We start from the raw sequence: 20,908 nt of genomic DNA on the forward strand, positions 1-20,908 counted from the left end.
TGTGATGCCAGTCACATTAGAGCAGATCTAGCCGAATGCCAAAAATGGCAGTATATTTAGAATGGAAAAATTTAAGACCATGTGTGTCAAACAGTATTAAGCTGACAAAATTCCAGAATAGGAAATAATCTGGATAAACTCTGAGTGTTCACCATAATGGGATGTGATTATGTGTTACTAGCCAAGATGATAGGAGACGTCCCTGTCAATAAGATATATCCTATACAGATGAATCACTTTAGAAATGATGTAAGCATAGATACATCGTGATTTCAAATATTTTATATCAGTAGCATGCATATGAGAGATCCAACATCCACCAAAGCCCCTATCCACGAGTTAGATCAGTTTAGAGTTGAAATTCTTAAAAGCTTACAGTACTATAGGAGCAATTTGATGTGTTTTTAGTTACTATAATTTGGAAAAGAAATTATTTCATTCATATCCTTAGGCATAAAGTAATACACTTTTCTTTCCAAATTCAGGTAATGAGGCACTTGAACAGCCATTGTAAACATGACAGTTATCATTTTAATCTGGTATGGAGTTCCCTTTAAAATATAAAGACTTATACCATTGTCCTCAACTGAGAACAATTTAAGAAAATGACATAAGTTTTGTATGTGTAAGCTCTCCTTACAGCCTTAATGTTTCTACAGCATAGTTAACCAGATACAACCCAGGAAAAGAATTGAATGTCAAAAAATACAGCACATATCAGAGAAAACTTTTATTTTCTTTATCAGGAAGGCTTCGTTATTCCATAAACAGTTTATTCAGCTAAAGGGGAGAATTGAAGTTGTAGTGAAAGAGAGTTTCCACATGATAATCTAAGTTTCCACGTGATAATCTAAGGGTCACTTTCTATTTATCAAGATGTGAGTTGTGGAGGTCAGATGAGATGAAAAATATTTTCCAAGAAAAATATTTTTATGACCTTTCAAAGTGTTAGGGATTTTGAGAGTCAATGCCAGATCCAGGTGCCCTTTACCCCTCTAAATTATCAGGCCTGGCTACTAATATTGTAGGACAGGAAAGGAAGAAACAATTTGATTAAATGATAACGAGAGAATAACAGCACAAATATTTGGCCACTTTCAGGTATATACTACAAGATTATCTGAATTTAGTAGAAACCAGATCATGTTTAATTCTCTAAATATTTATTCTTACTTGATGTTCCTTGGAACATGATACAGTTTATCAATTTCATAAACATAAAAGAGTTAAAATGTTTGAGGGGTGGACAACACTCAACAATGTTCGGGGTATATTCCTGTCTATGTGCTCAGGAGTAACTCCTGGAAGGCTTGGAGGATTATATGGGATGTTGGGGGTCGATCAAGGTTCTGTAGTTTCTACAATATAATCCTAGTTTATAGGGCATTTGTTAATCCCATGTTTTTGTACATCTGATTTTAAAAGACTAAGTCTATATATTATTTTCAAAGTTTGTCTCCTAAATGTTTTTAAATAGTCTATGGTCACTGTAGAACTAATTTACAAGGAGAGTATATAATCAAGTTTTGTTCATGATTCTCTTTTACTTTTATGCTTCTCAAATAATCTTACAGTAAGTTGTAGAGAAGTTGTAGAGGTGTGAGGGTGAGGTAAGGAAGAATTGAGAAAATGAAACAAAACAAGTTTGACTGTTCATTTCTCAATCCTAGTGGAGGTCAAGAACAGGACTGAGATGCAGAGGTCAGTTTGATAGGTTGCAAGGACTCTTCTTCAGGGTGTCTTGTGGAAGGCCTCCCCACCTGGTCTAGGCCAGGGGGTGGAGCAGTGGTAGGATTCACAATGGTCAGCAAGCAAGAGGCAACATCAGGATCCTGTCACTGTCACTGTCACTGTCATCTCGTTGCTCATCAGTTTGCTCAAGTAGGCACCAGAAACATCTCCATTGTGAGACTTGTTGTTACTGTTTTTGGCATATCAAATGTGCCACAGGGAACTTGCCAGGCCCTGCCATGCGGGTGAGATACTCTCCTAAGCTGTTAAAAATAAAACATGTGGAGAAACACCTAGTTTGGTGTTTTATTTGGACCAGCATCTCAGAGAGTCACTGCTAGGGCCAGGTAGTTGATCAAAGGGTCTCCTGGAACTCACACCACAAGCAAGTCATTATAGCTGTCAAGGAGATTCTGCATTTCCCTAGACTACTTCACTAGCATGAACCAAATATAAACCTAACCTAATAAGGGTTTCTAGCTCCTTCATTGCATTGATCAGTGTAGCAGCACTTATATTTCTCTTCTTCATCAGTAAATTTCATATGATTCATCTTGAGTGTGCATGTGTCAGTGTGCATAAAATATGCAGCATTAATTATATATCAGATTTAATGATGTATAATAAGCTCATTTTATGTATATTTTGCTTATTACACTTATAATACATTGAATGAATGTTTGAATATAAATCCTATACATTTTTCCATATTATATAGCATATTAACATATCTTACACATAAATCTATAAGCTATTTGCCTATTATATACCATATATACATATTGTGTATTTATATATTCTATGTAAAAAGATATTACACAAAGACCATGGTATATATTATGGGCCACATTTTTACATAATAATTTATATATGGTATATACATTCATCTTTATTTTTAAACAAGGAAGAGCTATTAGCAAATTAATTTTGCAAGATTTTATTTGAAGCTATCCAGTGAATGAAAAAAAATTCTCATATTAAAACATGAGGCTAGAGAGATAGTACAGGTTTGATCCTTGGCATCCCATAAGGTCAGCCAAGCTCCACAAGGAGTAATTCCTGAGTGCAGAGCTAGGAACTAACCCAGAGCTAGGAATTAACCCCTGAGCATTGCCTCTGGGTGGGTGACCCAAAACCAAACCAAACCAAAACAAAAAAACCCCAATGCTATAATTAGCAAAATGTGACAAATCTCTGGTAGGAAGAATAAGATGTGTGTATTCACCTCGATCTGTGCATACATCTTAACTAGAAGGAGATTACACCTTTCCTCTCACTCTTAACTGTGAGACAGAACAGGCTGTGATAAACCAAACAATTCAACATAGAAAGTAAATGTTTATAATTGGCAAAGTACAAATGTCATCCAATTAATGAACTTCTCCCTGAAAATATGTATTACTTAACCCAGACATATATACACTTTACATTTTCAAAATAACAAAATACATGCATTTATATGGATGTCATTAAAAGAAAAGCATTTTATAAACAAGAGCTACTCGTAAAGCTCATTCAGGAATAAAATATGCTTTAAGCATTTTTTGCTCATGCATTTAATATATTTTATGGGTTTTCTAGAAAAATATAGTCCTTTAATTTCCATATGTGAAAGTTGGCACTGTCCAGTCATGCGCTAAGTGGCTTTATTGTCTCCTGATACTAAATGTTTTCACACTGAAACGGAAAGATCATCCATCAACAAACCATCCCATTTCACCATCTCCTCTTCTCAGCCAAAGCTCAGTGTTTGGAACTCCAGGTGGGGGACCCTTGCTGGTATAGAAAGGAGTCATGTAAGGTACACCCTAAAGCAGCAACTTCTAGGTTTAGACCATGTGTACTGAGGGAAGGAGGAGCATCTAAGGAGGAGCATCTAGGCCTTCAGGAAGAGATGTCTTCAAAATATCCAGATGTACAAATCAAAGCAATTTGCTTCTGCTATTCATCGACCAGAAGAAGTAATAATAATAATTAAGTAAACAAATCACCAGAGTTTCCAGAATGATACCTACTGGGTAAAGTTAACTCTCAATTATTCATTAGTGTACTCTTGCCTTTGTAGATTATAAACAACCTGAAGGCATGGGTCAGACCCCAGAAAAGGATGTGGATGAGAGTGAGATTTAATCTAAGATTACTCCTAAGATTCATCCTAGGTGACTAGAGGGTTGGTTTGGTTGAGATTTTTCACCATTAGAGTTAGTTATTACCAGTGCTGCTTTTTCTTTTCAATGACTTCAAAGTCTGACATTTAAAAGCACATAAAGTTATAACATGTTTGGGAAAAGAAAGAAATTAGTCTGAATCCTTTGGTATTTGATTTTACTAGATGACAAGCCCCAAGTCTTCTAGTAATCAAATTTAAATTGCTTTCGTGGTCTGAATTTTGACTGAACATGGCAAAGAGCTCAACTGCGCTTTCCCCAGAGTCTGGATCAAAGCTCAGGTTGCCTCAGAGCAACCAAACCAGAAAGATACGCCTTGAATGTACCTTTAAAAGATGAGTGGAGACTTTACAAAACACCTCTGTATCATTTTTCATTGCTTAGCTAACATGAATACAATAGTTTTAACACTTAGGGTGATGTTTGATGTACAAACTTACTGTACCTCAACACCACCAAAATTCCTATGATCTTCCACCATTGTCCTTACATATTGGATTGTGCTTTGTTTACCAGGTCCATTGGGCAACTTGTCAACCTTAAATACTGTGACTGTTAAAAGGGGAATGTCCTGAACATTACTGGGTTCCCAGCATCCTCGCCTTGATATAGTCTTTAATTTCCAGAACTCAGGCTCTGGATCTATACTCTCCATGGAGAGTCTTGACGCCCAATAATACTGCCTTAGGCCTCAGTTCACCAAGGGTTAATTCTCTTTGGAACTTTTATGTTTAGGTAGCTCCCTGAGTGAGCACTGATACGAAAGTCTTGTGAATGATTCTGAAACACTGGAAATGGGAAATGGTCCCTTGATGAAGTGATGTTCCGTACCAGTGGCCCAGACCCCTTAGTCAGATATAAGAAAGTTCTAGAACTCCAACTTCATAGGATAAGTATAAAATGAGTATAAATCAGAAATCAATAGTTTTCCTTCTAAGGCCCATTTTAGATACATACACACAAGAACCAAACCTTGGAAAAGTAACTTTAGTTCACATGCAGTATGTTTGCTGACATCTGTAAGATGTAACCTCAAAGACCTACTTGCAAAACGCTGCCCTCACCCCCCAGAAGTTGAGAGAGCAATGGTGAGGGTGATGCTAAAGAAGGAAGGCACCTGCTAAGAGGAAATTCCAGAGAAACAGAACCAATCTACTTCTCTGCTTCTCCATGATTTCCATGGGCCCAGTTCTGAAGTGGCCACAGAAATTAAGTCTCCTAGCTAGAGGAGAATTTTGGAAGAAATTCGTTTCTGTGAAATCCTCCTACCTAGGGTTTCCTCTTCATTCCCACCGCATATCTAGTCTCATGCCCCAGACTTAAAGAAGCTGCTTCATTAGAGGAATCTACACTTAAGATGACATTTTCATGGGGCTCAGAGAGATAGTGCAGTGTTAGTGCATTTGGCTAACCCTGGTTCAGTCCTGGAACTCACGCCTGCCAGGAGTGATCCCTGAGTACAGAGTTAGGAGTAATACCTGAGCACCACTGAGTGTGACCCCCAAACAAAACCAAATGGCCACCTGACAGGCCAAAACCAAAGGGAATCTGAGCAGTCATGGACAGGGAACAAGGCATTCCTCAGATTACAAAAGTTCTCAGAATATGTCTTCCCTTGCAGCTAAAATTCAAGGAGGCCCCAAAGTTTCGCTCTTCTTTAGGGCAGAGGTTCCCAAAGCTAGTTAGCTTGCTCCCTTATTTTCAGGAAGTAAAAAAAAAAATCACTCACTGCCCCCCTGGAAATCTTCGTTAAATAAACAGCAAGGGGCCCACTATTGTACCCAAGACTACTACTGTCCCCTGGATCATTGTTGCATCCCTGAGGTGGCAGGCTCACCTGCCCAGTCAGGGAAACACTACTTCAGAGTAACCAACCAGTCTTCAACACAGACCCCCCGCTGCGAAAAAGGTCTGGTGCCAGCGAAGCATTCCAGGCTGCTAAGATCTGGGAGGCACCCACAGTTAGGTTGGCATTCATCCCTCCCTTGATCTACCGAGCTTCAGGAAAGAGGCCTACTATGGTGGCAGCAGTTGTCCCTGAGACCCAAGAGGCTCTTCAGAGACACTGCACAAGTCCAATCTGTGGGGTAGGATGTAGGTGACATCCAGAGAGGTGTGGCATGAGAAATAAGAATCTGGCCTAAGTGGAAAGGATTTGGAGGCAAAGTTAATGGTGACTAACAACCATTGCTGAGTGATGTAGTACAACAGATTCTTTCTAAGCGACCCCTCTGGGTCTGTCTGTTCTCGGTATGCAGATCGCTGTAGAAGAGGAATGAAGGAAAGACACTGCTTCAAAACCTCCTAAGAATAAAATTAGAATTCTCTCTGGAGCTGACCCCAGAACCAGAACATAGGCGAAAAGAGTCAAGACTCAATAAAAATGATCAAATCATAGAAGGACAAGGCATTTCAGATGCAGCTACAGAACTCCTGAGACAAGCTAACAGCCTGACTTCTACCTTTCTTTGAATTTGATTATTTTCCTTCTGGACCCTAGAGCCTCACTCTTCTCATCAAATAGCTGTTAATTCAAATTCTTTTTTTCTCAATGCAACGGCTAGGTATAAAATGAATTTTATGGTATTTTTCTAACTAGAGTAAGGGTCAGTTAATAATTTAAAACATCACACCGATATTTTTTAAAAAGACTGCAATACAGATACAATTTAAATTCTATTATATGACCGAGTTTAATCTTGCTATATACATCCTTATTTTATTAAAATATTTAATTACTCAGTACTACAGCCCTATTTAAAACAATTATTTTGGTTTCCAGCAAGCAAATACTGCTAATTCCATTCATCATTTTAGTGAAACTTTAAAGTGTCGTTGGCCCACTAGAATTTATTACATATGGCTCCAGATGAAGTGGATAATATTGATTTCCAGGCAGCAGATACCTCCAAGGTTTCAATCCTCTGTTTACCTTCCTTGGCAAGAGATCCATCACTTTATTTTTGTTTGTTTGGATGCCATAGGCCATACCCAGTGGTGTTTAGTGGAGACTCCTGGTTCAGTGCTCAAGGGTTAATCCAGATGGTACTTAGGAGACCATGTGTGCTGGGAGTCAAACCCAGGGTTCCTGCCTCTAAAGCATGTCCTCAGTCCTTTAAGCCACTTCTCTGGCCCTGTTATTGGTTACTTTTAACCAAAGGTTGGTTGATGCTCTGTAGCAACAAAGTAGAAATAGGTTTACACAGTGTTCCCTCCTAAAACTAGGCACAAGCTATCCAAACTCCAGTCAATGAATGCACTTTCATTCTTCATGTCTGAGGAGATTAGGTGCCTCCAATTTAACAGAGGTCATAGTTCTAGCTATCAGATTGGCAGTCTAGACCAGATCTCTAAAAGTAGCTAAAAATGAGGCCTATTCAATGAAGAGAAACGCTGCATCCCTCTGGGGTAATGGGCCTGTATTATGGGCATTTTGGTTTGAGGCCAAGTGTTCATAATACAGATATAAATACCAGGTGGGCCAGAGAGGTAGTAATGTGGAGAAGGGTGGTGCCTCTATCGCATCAACCCCAATTTGATCCTTGTGTGGTGCAGGACCAGGAATAAGCCCCAGAACCAAACTACATTTTTTAAAATAATTTAATTAATTTATTTTTTAATTAATGAGTCACCGTGAGGGTACAGTTACAGATTTACACATTTTCGTGCTTGTGTTTCCCTCATACACTGTTCGAGAGCCCATCCCTCCACCAGTGTCCATTCTCCACCACCAATGAACCCAGTATCCCTCCCACCCCCCAGTCCCATCCCCCCACCCCACCCCGCCTCTGTGGCAGGGCATTCCAATTTGTTCTCTCTCTCTCCTTACCAAACTAAATTTTTTAATGAATATAAATACCAGCCTAGCCATAAGGAAAAACATGCACTTATTGTACACATAATACTGTACACTCAGTTATTGTACGCAGTGACTCACTCTACTCAGCATTATGCTTGGCTGGAGATTTTTAATTCCTTTGGAAAAACAAGACTATCGTACCACAGGGTAAAGATTTTATTATCCTCAATAATGGTACTGAATATGCCAAGGCGTAGAAGCAGAAAATTAGATCCACTGATCCTAGTGCCAAAACAGGGGGTACCAGAAAGTCACCCTGGATCACTTGGGTGGGATTTTCAATGTTTCAGGGCCCTGGAAAACCAGGGCACCCTCTTCGGAAAGTGTTTTTAACCGGGAGAGGTGGGAGAAGTCACTAGATCCAGACTCAGACAACAAAATGGAGTGAGAAAGAGGACCGTCCATACACATTGGCGCTAGGTAGCTAAAGACAGAAGCTACTGACCCAGATCGCTCCCTCAAAGGTCACTGCCAAATAGCGTGCAAAAAATGGCACAGTCACTGCCTGTCTGAAATATCATCAATGAACAATCGCAATTACCCCAACAGATCCCTGAAGACCAACTTCAAGCCATAAACTTATCTTCAACCAGAATTTTAACTTTCATCAACTGCAATGAGGGTTCCTATGAAGCTTATTTCTTCCCCGGTCACTCAAACTTGTTCCAACTTATTTTGCCTCTCCTTGCTTCTCAGATTTCTTTCTTTTCACACTGATACTTGGGGGAAAAGTGGTGGGCGAAAAGGCTGTGATTTAGGTTTCTGTCAAGGCTCTAATTGGAAACACTGCCTCTTCCTCCCTAAAGCTCTTCACTTGGCCAAAAACCAAAGGGGGTGGGATGTTAACACAAAATTGTATGCCCACAGCCTTCCTTTCTCCCGACCTCCAGTAAGACCTGTGGGTCTCACAAGCAAAATAGTGAGTGGCCAGGCACCTTGCCTGGAGTGTTTCACCAAACAATAGAAACAAATACTCTGCAAACTATACCAAACCCCCTAAACTATCAGTGCGTGTTTGTGTATGTGTGTGTGTAATCCCCTAGAGTCTACTAAAATTTCTATAGGCAGAAAGTTCATCCAGCTCCCTTAAGTCAGTAAGGAGCATGAATGTCTTGTCCACTCCATCTGCCCTTTTGCTACCCACTGCCATTTAGGATTCAGCAAAATCTGTCTGTCTGTCTGTCTCTCTTCTCCTCCCTGCCCCCATCATCAGCATTTACAAACCTGTCACCACTAAAGCTGATTATATTTCACTTGACCCATTAGTTCACCTCTTTAAAGAAATAATTCTTTTAAACGCTGTATCTGGTCTTTTCTTTTTCTTTTCCTTTTTATTTTTTTTTTTTTTGCCTTCCTCAGGTCATGGATTGTATGGGACTTTTGAAATGTTATCCTCCTGGAGAAAAACTCGAGAAGACCAACATGTTAAAGAGAGAACTGCAGCCGTGTATGCAGACTCCATGCTCTCCTTTTCTCTCACCACTGCCATGTACCTGGTCACCTTTGGCATAGGGGCCAGCCCTTTCACGAACATTGAGGCAGCCAGGATTTTCTGCTGCAATTCCTGTATTGCAATCTTCTTCAACTACCTCTATGTACTCTCGTTCTACGGTTCCAGCCTGGTATTCACTGGCTACATAGAAAACAATTACCAGCATAGTATCTGCTGCAGAAAAGTCCCAAAGCCTGATGTACTGCAGGAGAAGCCGGCATGGTATAGGTTTCTCCTGACAGCCAGATTCAGTGAGGACACAGCAGCTGACGGCGAGGAAGCGAATACTTACGAGAGTCACTTATTGGTATGTTTCCTCAAACGCTACTACTGTGACTGGATAACCAACACCTACGTCAAGCCTTTTGTAGTTCTCTTTTACCTTATTTATATTTCCTTTGCCTTAATGGGCTATCTGCAGGTCAGTGAAGGGTCAGACCTTAGTAACATCGTAGCAACTGCGACGCAAACCGTTGATTATACTAGTGCCCAGCAAAAGTACTTTAGCAATTACAGTCCAGTGATTGGATTTTACATATATGAGTCAATAGAGTACTGGAACGCTACTGTTCAAGAAGATGTGCTGGAGTACACCAAGGGGTTTGTGCGGATATCCTGGTTTGATAGCTATTTAAATTACCTTCGGAAACTCAATGTGTCCACTGACTTGCCTAAGAAAAATTTCACAGACATGCTGAGAAATTCCTTCCTGAGAACACCTCAATTTTCACATTTTCAAGAGGACATCATCTTCTCTAAAAAGTACAATGATGAGGTGGATGTGGTGGCCTCCAGAATGTTTCTGGTGGCTAAGACCATGGAAACAAGGAAAGAAGAACTCAGTGATCTGCTAGAAACCCTGAGGAGACTCTCTGTCACCTCCAAGGTGAAGTTTATTGTCTTTAACCCATCCTTCGTGTTCATGGATCGATACGCCGCCTCTCTGGGAGGCCCCCTGCACAACTCCTGCATCAGTACTTTGTTCTTGCTTTTCTTCTCAGCATTCCTCGTGGCAGATTCGCTGATCAATGTCTGGCTCACTCTCACTGTTGTATCCGTGGAGTTTGGAGTGATAGGTTTCATGACATTATGGAAAGTAAAACTGGACTGCATTTCTGTGCTCTGCTTAATTTACGGAATTAACTACACAATTGATAATTGTGCTCCACTGTTATCCACATTTGTTCTGGGCAAGGACTTAACAAGAACGAAATGGGTAAAAAATGCCCTGGAAGTGCATGGGGTAGCTATCTTACAGAGCTACCTCTGCTATCTTGTTGGTCTGATTCCTCTCGCAGCTGTGCCTTCAAATCTGACCTGTACACTGTTCAGGTGCTTGTTTTTAATAGCATTTGTCACCTTCTTTCACTGCTTTGCCATTTTACCTGTGATACTGACTTTCCTGCCACCTTCTAAGAAAAAAAGGAAAGAGAAGAAAAATCCTGAAAACCAGGAAGAAGTTGAGTGTGTTGAAATGGTGGATATCGATAGTACCCGAGTGGTTGACCAAATTACGACAGTGTGAGAGCTGCTTGTTATATTTTCACCCTAGGTCTTATCAAGAATGAAGAGATTATGTTAATGAAACAATTTCAGAATTCTTCTTTAAGGAGAAGAAGCAAGCATTGCCAAAAAACCGTAAATAACAAGGGGGGAAATGGGCATTGCAAATTTTCAATCTTTAAAACAAAAGGGTTGTTATCAGAAAAATAACACACATCTACACACACACACACACGAACACACACACCAAGTCTAGGAGACTTACAGTCTCTTAAACTAAGATCAAATAAAAGAAAGGGTATTAGCAAGCAGAATCCTATTTAATTCACACTGTAGATGTTGCTGGTATTGTGACCAAAACTTACTGATTGAAGGGTTAGCTGTCAAGGCAGAAATAGATTTAAGCAGTGTTCAAACAATAAGGCTTCCAGAACATCTGTGGAGCAATAGTTCCAGGCAGGGTCTGTATTTTGAGGTCTTAGCTGGCTTATCCAGCCCCCCAAGACCCAAGGAGATGCTTGCGGAAGTTCTGATCATTGAAAGCGTCAGAACCTCAGAAACAGGCACATACTAGAGTGGCCATCACGCATGGGCTGAAATTCAGTCACCCCTACACTCACTCAGCTGAGGCAGTTTTGTTGTCTAGAATGAACTTGTCATAATGCTCCATCAATACACTGTTAACATTTATATGCTTTGGTTAATGTATCATTAAACCAGTGACAGCTCCAGCATTGCAAAACTGGGGCAATTCTATTTTGGAATGTCTTATTACTTGTCACTAAACAGATCTGCTTTATTAGTTACAGCTTTTAGCAGGAGGCTCTGAGTACTCCAAACCACAATGCCAAACCCAAATCCTCTGCTGTGATGGAAAAGAACAGGTGTCTACTTGAACCCAAAGACTGTGTCTCCGTTCTGACAAAAAACAAATGGCCAGCGGATACAGCTGTTTGTGGTGTGGCCCTACGACATGTAGTGTGGATGCCCAGAAACAACTTCTGCCTACACAGAGCTGAGAAAGAAGAAATGAACACTGAAAACAACTTTCAGCCTGGACTGTGAATCAGCCTTCGTGGAAAGATACGCCTGCTTCAAGGCCTAATGGAGAAAAGAAAGGTCTTTGGTGAGTATAAGTCCTGAAACACAGAAGTACAAGCAGGGAGATGAAGGGCTGAAAAGGAGAGAGAAAGAAAAGACTGGAAAGTGTAATCTCCAACACAAATCGATAACGACAGTCAAAGTTTCCTGCAACACTGGCTGCACTTTTACCTTGTTGCCCCCCTCCCCCCCCCCCCGCACACACACACCTCTTTGGGTGACCCTCTACTTCACTTCACTGCACGGCCCTTCTGTACATTAATGCGCCTAGATGTTTTTACTGTTTGGCTTGAAGTACCTCTGGATCTAAACATAAGTGGTTTGAGCTGAAGAAGCTGTGTGTGTTGCTCCAGACCCTTGCATTTCTTTGTCTATAAAAGTGAAGCTAAGACCTGGTCACGTTTGCGACAAATGTCTACAGTGTTTTTCCCTTCTAGAGATGTAGCTTCTTTAGACCTCTGTAGTGGTAAGCTTTCCCCAAAAGCACCTTACCTTTCTGGACTTTTAGCGGACATACTGTGCAACTTTCCTCCTCCACAGAGGAGGAAACCAAGACCTAGGAGAATTAAGCGACTCACACCAGGGTCACACCACTAGAGGGTGTCCTTTACTTTAGCATGCCTAAGGCAAGGCAGGCCAATTTTAGATTTTCTCCTAAGAGGGCTATTACTCCCTTCAAAGTACATTTGCAAGGAAAGAACCTAAGACTTTATTGGCCATAAGGCAGACTTTTTTTTTTGTAATGTTTCGGTAATGTTTGGGATATAGGTTTGCCATTGTCTTTTCAATCAGCAAAAATGCCTAAATGATTCCGAAATAACCACACCAAGTGCAAACCTGTGCTTTCTATTTCATGTACTGTTGTCTACACAGTTCTAGATATATAGTCAGGAGATTGTAGCTAGTGAATTCCACACTCGTTCAATCTCTCCTGCAGACACACTAAGTGATCAACACCAACTTGTAATGCACTCAACTAGAAGATAACAAGCTTTAATCTGAGGACAAGTACATTCCTCGAAAAAGGGCAAGTTCGCATACTAGATCTGCGATCAAGTCTCTCTCCAAGGGGCCTACAACTAGGCTATTATTTATAAACAGCTGAAGAGGGGATTGGTTTTATTCTTAAATCATGTGTTACTAAATCATTTTCTGAACAGTGCATTCTAAATCAACCATTGATTTAGTGTCAGCCACGTGGCATGCCTTGGATTAAAGCAACACTACAAAACTGATACAACACACACACCAATCAACTGGATTTTGTTGAGAATTTAATCGTTCAGTTTTGTCAACAAGAATGACTTTATTGTGGAATTTTGTTTTATGACAGATATTAGTTTTCCAACTTGAATGAGTCTCTGTATTCCTTGGAATATTGTATTTTTAAATGAAGGGCATTTTCAACCTTGTCAACTTCTCTTTTCAGCACTTGAAATCAAGATTTATGGAATTCTGCCTATGGAATGACTTTTTTTACTGGGGACTCTGCATGCCAAGATTTATTGTTTATAATTTATTGTTAGATCATTATCTATTTGTTAATGTTGATTATTGATTATTGCTCTGACGTTTAACCCCACCTGGAGAAGATACTTTAGAAGTTACTCAAACTCACATCTTCATAAAACTTAAGACATTACTTCGTGAAGTTTCACTTTTTCAATTGCTATAAAGAGGAAAGAAATGATCCTAGCAAACACTTGCAAAAGTTTTATTTTTCAATTAATTCCAACCAAGACATCAATGTTCACTTTACCAAAGAAACTTATTTGGTTGGTTTTGAGTTGGTGTTTGTTGTTTGTTTACCAAAGAAAATATTCCATTCATCAAAAATATTTCTCCTGGTCAACTAAAATAACTGTGATGCTTGGGCTTTCTTGACCATTCATAAAGGGGGAAGGGGGAGGTGTTGACAAAGGAAGATAAAATAAGAGGATATTCTAAGTGAAATTCAGCAGAAGATAAAATTCACAGAAACGTGGGATTTCCAAGAAACAAAATTATATTTGAAAGGGGGGACGATTGTGAGTCCTACATCATTGGTCAAGGAGAATGATTGCTTCTCAGACTAGAAGGACATCAGTTCCAGAGGGGGAAAAAAAGACAAGTCTTCGGGAACCGCCCTGTTTCCAGTCTTACAGTCTTTGTTGTTTTGGTTGGGTGTGGGGCAGGGCTTGTTTAGCTTTGATCTGGTTTGTGGTATTTGTTTTGTTTTCTTTCCTACCACTTTACCCCTTAATTTTTAATTAGAAGTGAGATAATCAGATTCTATTCTCTATGGCTACAGTTATTTTATTTAGGCACTATGTTGCTGTAAACAACGCGCTTCATAATCCTTTCATTTTGACTAACCATCACCAGGTTGTTCTAAGTGACATTCTGGGACCATAATACCCCTTTCCTCTAGCCCCAGCAGTAGACTGTGGCTCCATCTGTCTGCAGAACTGGCGGTCTAAGAGCCACCTTCAGGATGCTATGTGAGGCAGGGGCTCTTGGACACAAAGGGTAGTCTTGCATACCGGTGATGTACATTTGGGTCCCATTAAAGTAGCCATTGTAGCTTGTAGTAGTGTTTGAATTCTGTGAATCCAATTTTCTCATCTGTTAAACAGGGGTAATAACATAACTATCCTTAAATTCAGCGAATCCTGATTGAGTACCTGATATCACTCAGCTATCGTCTCCAGAGCTTGGAGGAGAGAACAGTATGAGAATCAGGGTTTTTAAAATATCTGCCCTCAGAGAGCCTACATTTAAGTGATGACACAGATTTGCTGTGAGGATTAAGTGAGATGTCTGAAAAGCACTAGTGGCACAGGAAAGGAAGTCAAGATATTATGATTTGTAATTTGTTTATCCCACATAATGGCACTAGGGCTCAGGATGCAGAGTTACCACGAAGTTGGTCTTTGCAGAATCGGGCAAAGGATTAGGGCCATATAATGATACAGTGAATTGTCTTAGTCATTCTAGAACACTCAAAATTCAGCTAGATCAACCACCATAGGGGCAACTTTATAGAAAGCACAAACCCTTGATATTGATTTGGGACTATCATTTTTGAAACAATGAAATTGAGGCACTCTGGGAATGGGAGCATGGAGGGGAAGTCACTTACTACTTAATTATGATGCCCGGCTTATCTGAAGATATCTGAACACTCCCTCTGAGTAATTTGCTGTTAACTTTGTGCTGTGTAAAAAGCACAGCTATCCAAAGACAAAGTTCTTAGTTTTTTTAAGTATGGGAAAGCTACAACACAAAGGAAAGATTAAATTAGTACTACTGAATTCTCTGGCAGAAGACTGGCAACGGCTGCGGCCAGCACATTGCATAGTTCCTCCCTGTTGTGGTTACAACTGTTGATTTTTGTCTCGTGCCAGTCCAAGAGAAAGCAAAGAGGAAAATAAATGAGTGGGAATCTATTCACCTGAAGAGGCAGTGGTAGGATATCCTCCTCCCTCCCGCCCCCTGTACCCCACCTCTTAATTGCCCTGCTTCTGCCCAGGCGATCTATTTGAAGTCTTTTGATATCTCTGAGGGCACCATCAAGGAAAATAAAGTGAAACAACCAGACAGCTATGGCCTCTGTGCAGAGAAAAACTGCAAGGGCTCAGAGTCTACTGAGGGGGAAAGGAGACATCTTTTAATAGTACAGAGAAAGGAATGTGTACCAAGGAGGCAAGGTGTAGAGAAAACCTTGGTAAAAAGAGTGATGTTTGTGTGGAATGTGCCAGCCTCTTCTCCCTCCAGAATGTTGACACCAGATGAGTCTTTGGATAAAATGAAACTTACCCCACTTCTTTTTTTCATGTAAAAAATGGAAACTGGAGAAGTGATATTGCATGCATGGAGCTAGTCAGAAGAGACGGGGACTAGAACTCAAGTGTCCTAATTCCCAGCCACAGTTCTTTCTCCATTGTGCCACTTTACTGCCAAATTCAATGTATCTAAATTACGGGATCATAACCTGGGGGAGGGGGGCCATGAATCAGTTGGTGGGAATGTGGGGCTGACATCCTTAAAGTTAATTTATATGAAAATATGTGTGTATATGTTCAATATGTACATTTTCCTAAAAAGAGAGTTCATAGTTGTCATCAGATTCCAAAAGAGGTCTGTGTTCCCAAAGGGTAAAAAAATGTCCTAATAAAGACCTCATTGGGAGTGTGATCCTGGTGTCCTCATTTTGGCGATTGACATTCAAGAATTTCTCAGCCATCTCTTCTCCAAGGAACCAAAACTTCTAAATATTAGTCTGTTCATGCCCAACCAAGTGCCCACTTTCATTCACGTATTCATCATTCATTCCTTTCTTCTTCTAACATATTTCCGTGCCAAATTTGTGTTCCAACACCAGCTAAACAATCTCCAGAGCAGAGAAAGGACCCTTCTATGTTTTTGAAGAAAGAATGTGACCATGTTCACTGCTGTAACAAAGTATAAATAGCCTAAATGACAGTAACACCACCACCATTCCAAAAAAGGGGCAGTCAGCAAACCCATCTTATGGAATTGGGCCCCGTAAAAGAATTCAGAATATTCAAGTGTATGATGCATTTCAAGATTCCTTGAAGGGCTGCTCCCTATTAAACCCATACTGAGATGTCTTCAGTAGGTGCACACACTTGCATCAGCTAATACTCAAATGGAGAACAAGTCTTATTCATCTCAATAAAATGTGCAGTGTTAGGTAAATGTGGGTAAATAGGAAATCACGGCCAGAGGCATGTGGTTAAACTGAAAGATGTGTCTTGCACATAGAGACATGCGAAGAGAAGCTCGTTTATCTTTATTCCTACCCATAAGTTAGAGTATTCATTAATGGAATGATGGGTCTCATTCCCCTCACCCTGAAAGAGCCTCCAATACAGCACTATTGGGAAGGACGAGTAAAGAGAGGCTTCTAAAATCTCAGGGCTAGGACGAATGGAGATGTTACTGAGACCACTTGAGAAAATCAACGATCAACAGGATGATGATGATTAATTAATTGAGGAAGTAGGAGGATAAATTAACTCATTTTGTACCTCCTAAAATGCTTCTTCTGGTATAACTTGAAGCAATGGAATGCATCTGGTTGTCCTAAGAGCAAGGCTGGTGTGGAAGGCTGGTGGTGGGGAATCTCTGCTTGTACGTTCCAGAAGCACAAAGGAGGCTTTGGTAGCTTATCAGCACCACTTACATAAACCATGACAAGGGAAAACTTTTATTGAGATTATCAGTCCTACTTTGTAACACCTGATGTGAAGTTTAAAGGCTTAGTTCAGTGAGATCTACAAAGTGTTTTATTTAATGACTACAGATGACAAAGACTTGGCCCATTTCCATTATCCATTCTAGGAGTATCCTTGGGGCAAAAGTCGTTTTATGTACATATACATGGTTTGAGCATTAGATGGAATTCTCTAAGTCATAGGTGAGAATATCAAACACCTAAAACCACACTGATGTCTCCTCTCTCAAGGTCTGGAATAATGAACATACATACACAAATATATACAAATAGAAGTTTTGTTATAGATACACATATATACATTTCAGCTTTTCAAACCAGACAAGGGGAAAAGAAGTGGAAAAGGAGGAGAAGGAAATATGGGAGTAGTCACTCATGCCAACTCTCAGAATAAGTGGACATTTTCCATTTTATTCCTAGGATTAGTTCGATGACAAAGCTAGTAACTTTCACCCAAGTCAAGGTAAGATGATACCATCCAGAGAAACCCAGTGATATGAAAATCGGTTTAGAAGAAATAAAAAAATATAACAATCCCTGTGTCTCTTCCACCCACTCTCACACAAATACACAATTCGGGAGATGGCAGTAACAATAATCAGAAGCGCTGGCATAGTTCCTAAAATTTAAAGAATGTGACAGAAAAAAGTAATTATTGGGAAGCTGAAATCCATCACATTTGTGTGAAGAATGGCTGAAACTATCAGCTGAAAATAAAGGAAGCTTGTTGTTGTTGTTCAGGAATCTTTATAAAATAAACATGGAATCTGAACTATTTCAAGTTAAAGGATCCCATATATATACACCAGTGTATCAATGTTATCCCATTGCTCATCAATTTGCTTGAGCGGGCACCAGGAACATCTCCATTGTGAGACTTGTTGTTACTGTTTTTGGCATATCGAATACTCCACAAGTAGCTTGCCGGGCTCTCCGAGAGGGGCAGAGAAATTGAAACCGGGTCGACCGTGTGCAGGCAAACGAACGCCCTACCCACTGTGCTCCCACTGTGATATATGTATATATTTGAATTCTCAATCCTGAAATTCTTTCTTAGCAACTTGATGAGATCACAACTCAGTTTCCAGTCCCCCCTTATCCAGTAGCCCATGATATAACCACACAGTTTTGATTGTGCACACATAGTCAGCTGAGAAGCTATAAGCAGAATTGAATGACTGACTCCCTCCAAAAGAGAACACTTCAGCTTGGGTTTGATAACTCCTTGGTCAAATTTTTCCCACCTCATTAAATGTACAAATGTTTGAAAGCTGTTAAATATATAGGTCTACATAGCCAATGCATTTAGTTTTCAACTTTGGGGGTGAGGGAGTCTCACTACTCTGTGTTCAGGAGGCCCACGGGTACTTTCTGGTGATTCTTGGTGAATGGCTGGCATTTCAATGCAAGGGTTCAAAGACACAGTGCTTCTCAGTACCTGGGCCTCCAGAGCTGCACCCACCAATGTTTGGGGGACCATTTGGTGATGGGAATCAAACTGGGCTTGGTTGCATGCAAGGAAAATGTCTTAACCCCTGAACTATCTCTCTGGCCCAACATGTAATGTTTTTTTATTTAAAGATCAGTGATAATTCCTGACCATAATTATTGAAAACAAATATTCATAACAGTTCATTCAAAGTCTGATTTAGGATGGTCTATACCAAAGAAGAGTCTATGCCACACATTTAGTGAAAAACAGTTTGCTGTTTTGCATCTAGACTATGTGTTTGCGGGGGGAGTGCTCCCAAGCAGAACTGAAGGGGTTCACAAATCATTCTCAGTGAAACTACACCAACCTGAACAGATGACTCAATGCAGAGCTCCTCCAGCCTATAGTTCCAGGGACCACCAGGGACGCAGTGCTCAGGGGCCTCTGCAGTATGAGGGTTTGAATTCAGGCCCTGTTCTGCATGCCCTTGAGCACTGAACTATCTTCCTGGCCCCATAAAATTGATGGTTACTATTATTGGCATCACAAAAAAAAATTCCTGAAAATGCTATTATTTTGTAGTTTGAGACTAATCACCAAAAAAAAATGTGAAAGTTCTACCCATGGAAACTAATCATGTGATCACATCTTGCCAATCATATTAATCACTAATGCAGCTCTCAGAAATCTCGAAATCTATTTCTCCACAAGAGACCCCAGGTGCTGGTCCCCAAGTTTTGTTGAGTTCCTTCACACTTAACACATAGGTGATACTGAGAGTAAAAAATATATGTCTAAATGAGGGAAGACTATCCAAGTATCAGAACCCAGTTAGCTTGTCTTGGTCAGTTTTAAGACAGAGAAGCATAAAAGAGGAAAAATACCAGAACTTCACCCTGAGCTCTGCAGAGAATGAGTCATACACCAGCAGCACCTGCTCAGGTAAAAGAAAAAAATTTGCCCAGAAAAATTTCCCACAAAGTTAAAACACTTGTCTTTTAAGGAGCATTAAAATACATCTTTCACCTAAAGTCAGGAGACATTTGATATGTTATTAAAAAATTCATTAATAAAAAGTGACCAACACTTTCAGATACAAAGATGTCCTATATTTCACCCATTGAGTTTCTCTAACACCTAAAATATGTATTTACGTCATCCCACGCCTACACAAAAACAAAATCAGCAGGGAAAACCATCCCACTGATGATTGGCAATTCCACAGTTCCTCTCCATCTGACCAGCTTTCACCAGAAAACCATATTTCAGACTAGCAAATGAAATTTATATACTGTAGAACCCTACCCCCGCCCCAGCCATTTAGTACACTAATCCTTGGGAAATGGCTCATGCCAAATACATCAAGTTCTTATTTGACTACCTTTTATATGAAAATCCCATCTTCCAAGGAAGCATGTTCTATCTTGATATCTAAACCCCAGGTATAAAGACCTCAAACTTTTGCCTTTGTCTTTTCATACAGCTGTCTAATGCTCTGACGGAAACACAGCAAAGTAAAACAGCAGTGAGCCCAGATTACAGCAAGAAGGATGTGTTCTTCTTTTGTTGTAGTCTTTTCCAGGCAAGCAATCAAAAGCCATTTGTCTGATTTAATGTCTTTACAGACAGAGGTTTGGGGTTTGTGTTTGTTTAGCATCATTTAAGTCTTTCATAAAACTTTGCATATGATGCCTTCTTCCACTTAATGGGAACAATGTTTCATCTCTGTAGGAAAAGAGAAAAAGACCATTTCCTGGTCTCAGTTTAATATATGATCACAAACAGGGCAATAAAATTGTAGGAAGCAGAAAGCACTCTATGTACCTACATGCCTGTACTTAGAGGAAGTCAGTAAAGGCTAAGAAAAATGCATTTTACTTTCCTTTTCCAAAACCATACTGTTTTTCACAAGCATTTTCAGTAGAGAAGAGAGGAAATGTTCCATTTATTATTCACCTCTATGGAGAGGGAGGATAAAAGAGAGGAAAGAAATAAATACATATTTTATTTATATAAGAAATAAATAATATATTTTCTCATATTTATTTCTTATCTATTATATAATAAATAGATAGTATATTATAGATATACTATGCCTCTCTGTCTATACACACAAACCCATGTGTCAAACCAATTGTAGAGAGGCAGAGGTGGGTTTTAGTTTTAGCTTATTTCATAGAACTAATTGAGTTGAGTATAATTAACACGGTCTCAAAGTAAGTTGTATTTTTATGTTCTTTTTCTTTATTTTTATTGGATCATCAAGAGATAAAGTTGCAAACTTTCATGATTACGTTTCAGTCATACAATGATCAAGCACCCATCCCTCCACCAGTGCACATTTTCTACCACCATGTTCCATGTGTCCCTCCCGTCACCCCCA

General features: G+C 39.9%; 1 protein-coding gene across 4 annotated transcripts in view; it reads left to right on the forward strand.

The window, feature by feature from the left end:
• The window catches only part of PTCHD1 (patched domain containing 1), a 65,314-nt gene extending 49,284 nt beyond the window's left edge, over positions 1-16,030 (forward strand). For 3 of the 4 annotated variants that reach the window (XM_055120815.1, XM_055120817.1, XM_055120816.1), the window contains exons 5-6: positions 9,118-10,771; positions 11,557-16,030. In XM_055120815.1, the coding sequence (XP_054976790.1) occupies positions 9,118-10,771; positions 11,557-11,569 (1,667 nt within the window). In that variant the 3' untranslated portion in view covers positions 11,570-16,030. Of the gene's footprint in view, positions 1-9,117 lie in introns of all 4 variants that reach the window. The other variant, XM_055120818.1, reaches the window with a different exon arrangement.
• The last annotated feature ends 4,878 nt before the right edge of the window (positions 16,031-20,908 follow it).

The sequence above is a fragment of the Sorex araneus genome, chromosome X, assembly GCF_027595985.1.
Source record: "Sorex araneus isolate mSorAra2 chromosome X, mSorAra2.pri, whole genome shotgun sequence".
Lineage (NCBI taxonomy): Eukaryota > Metazoa > Chordata > Mammalia > Eulipotyphla > Soricidae > Sorex > Sorex araneus.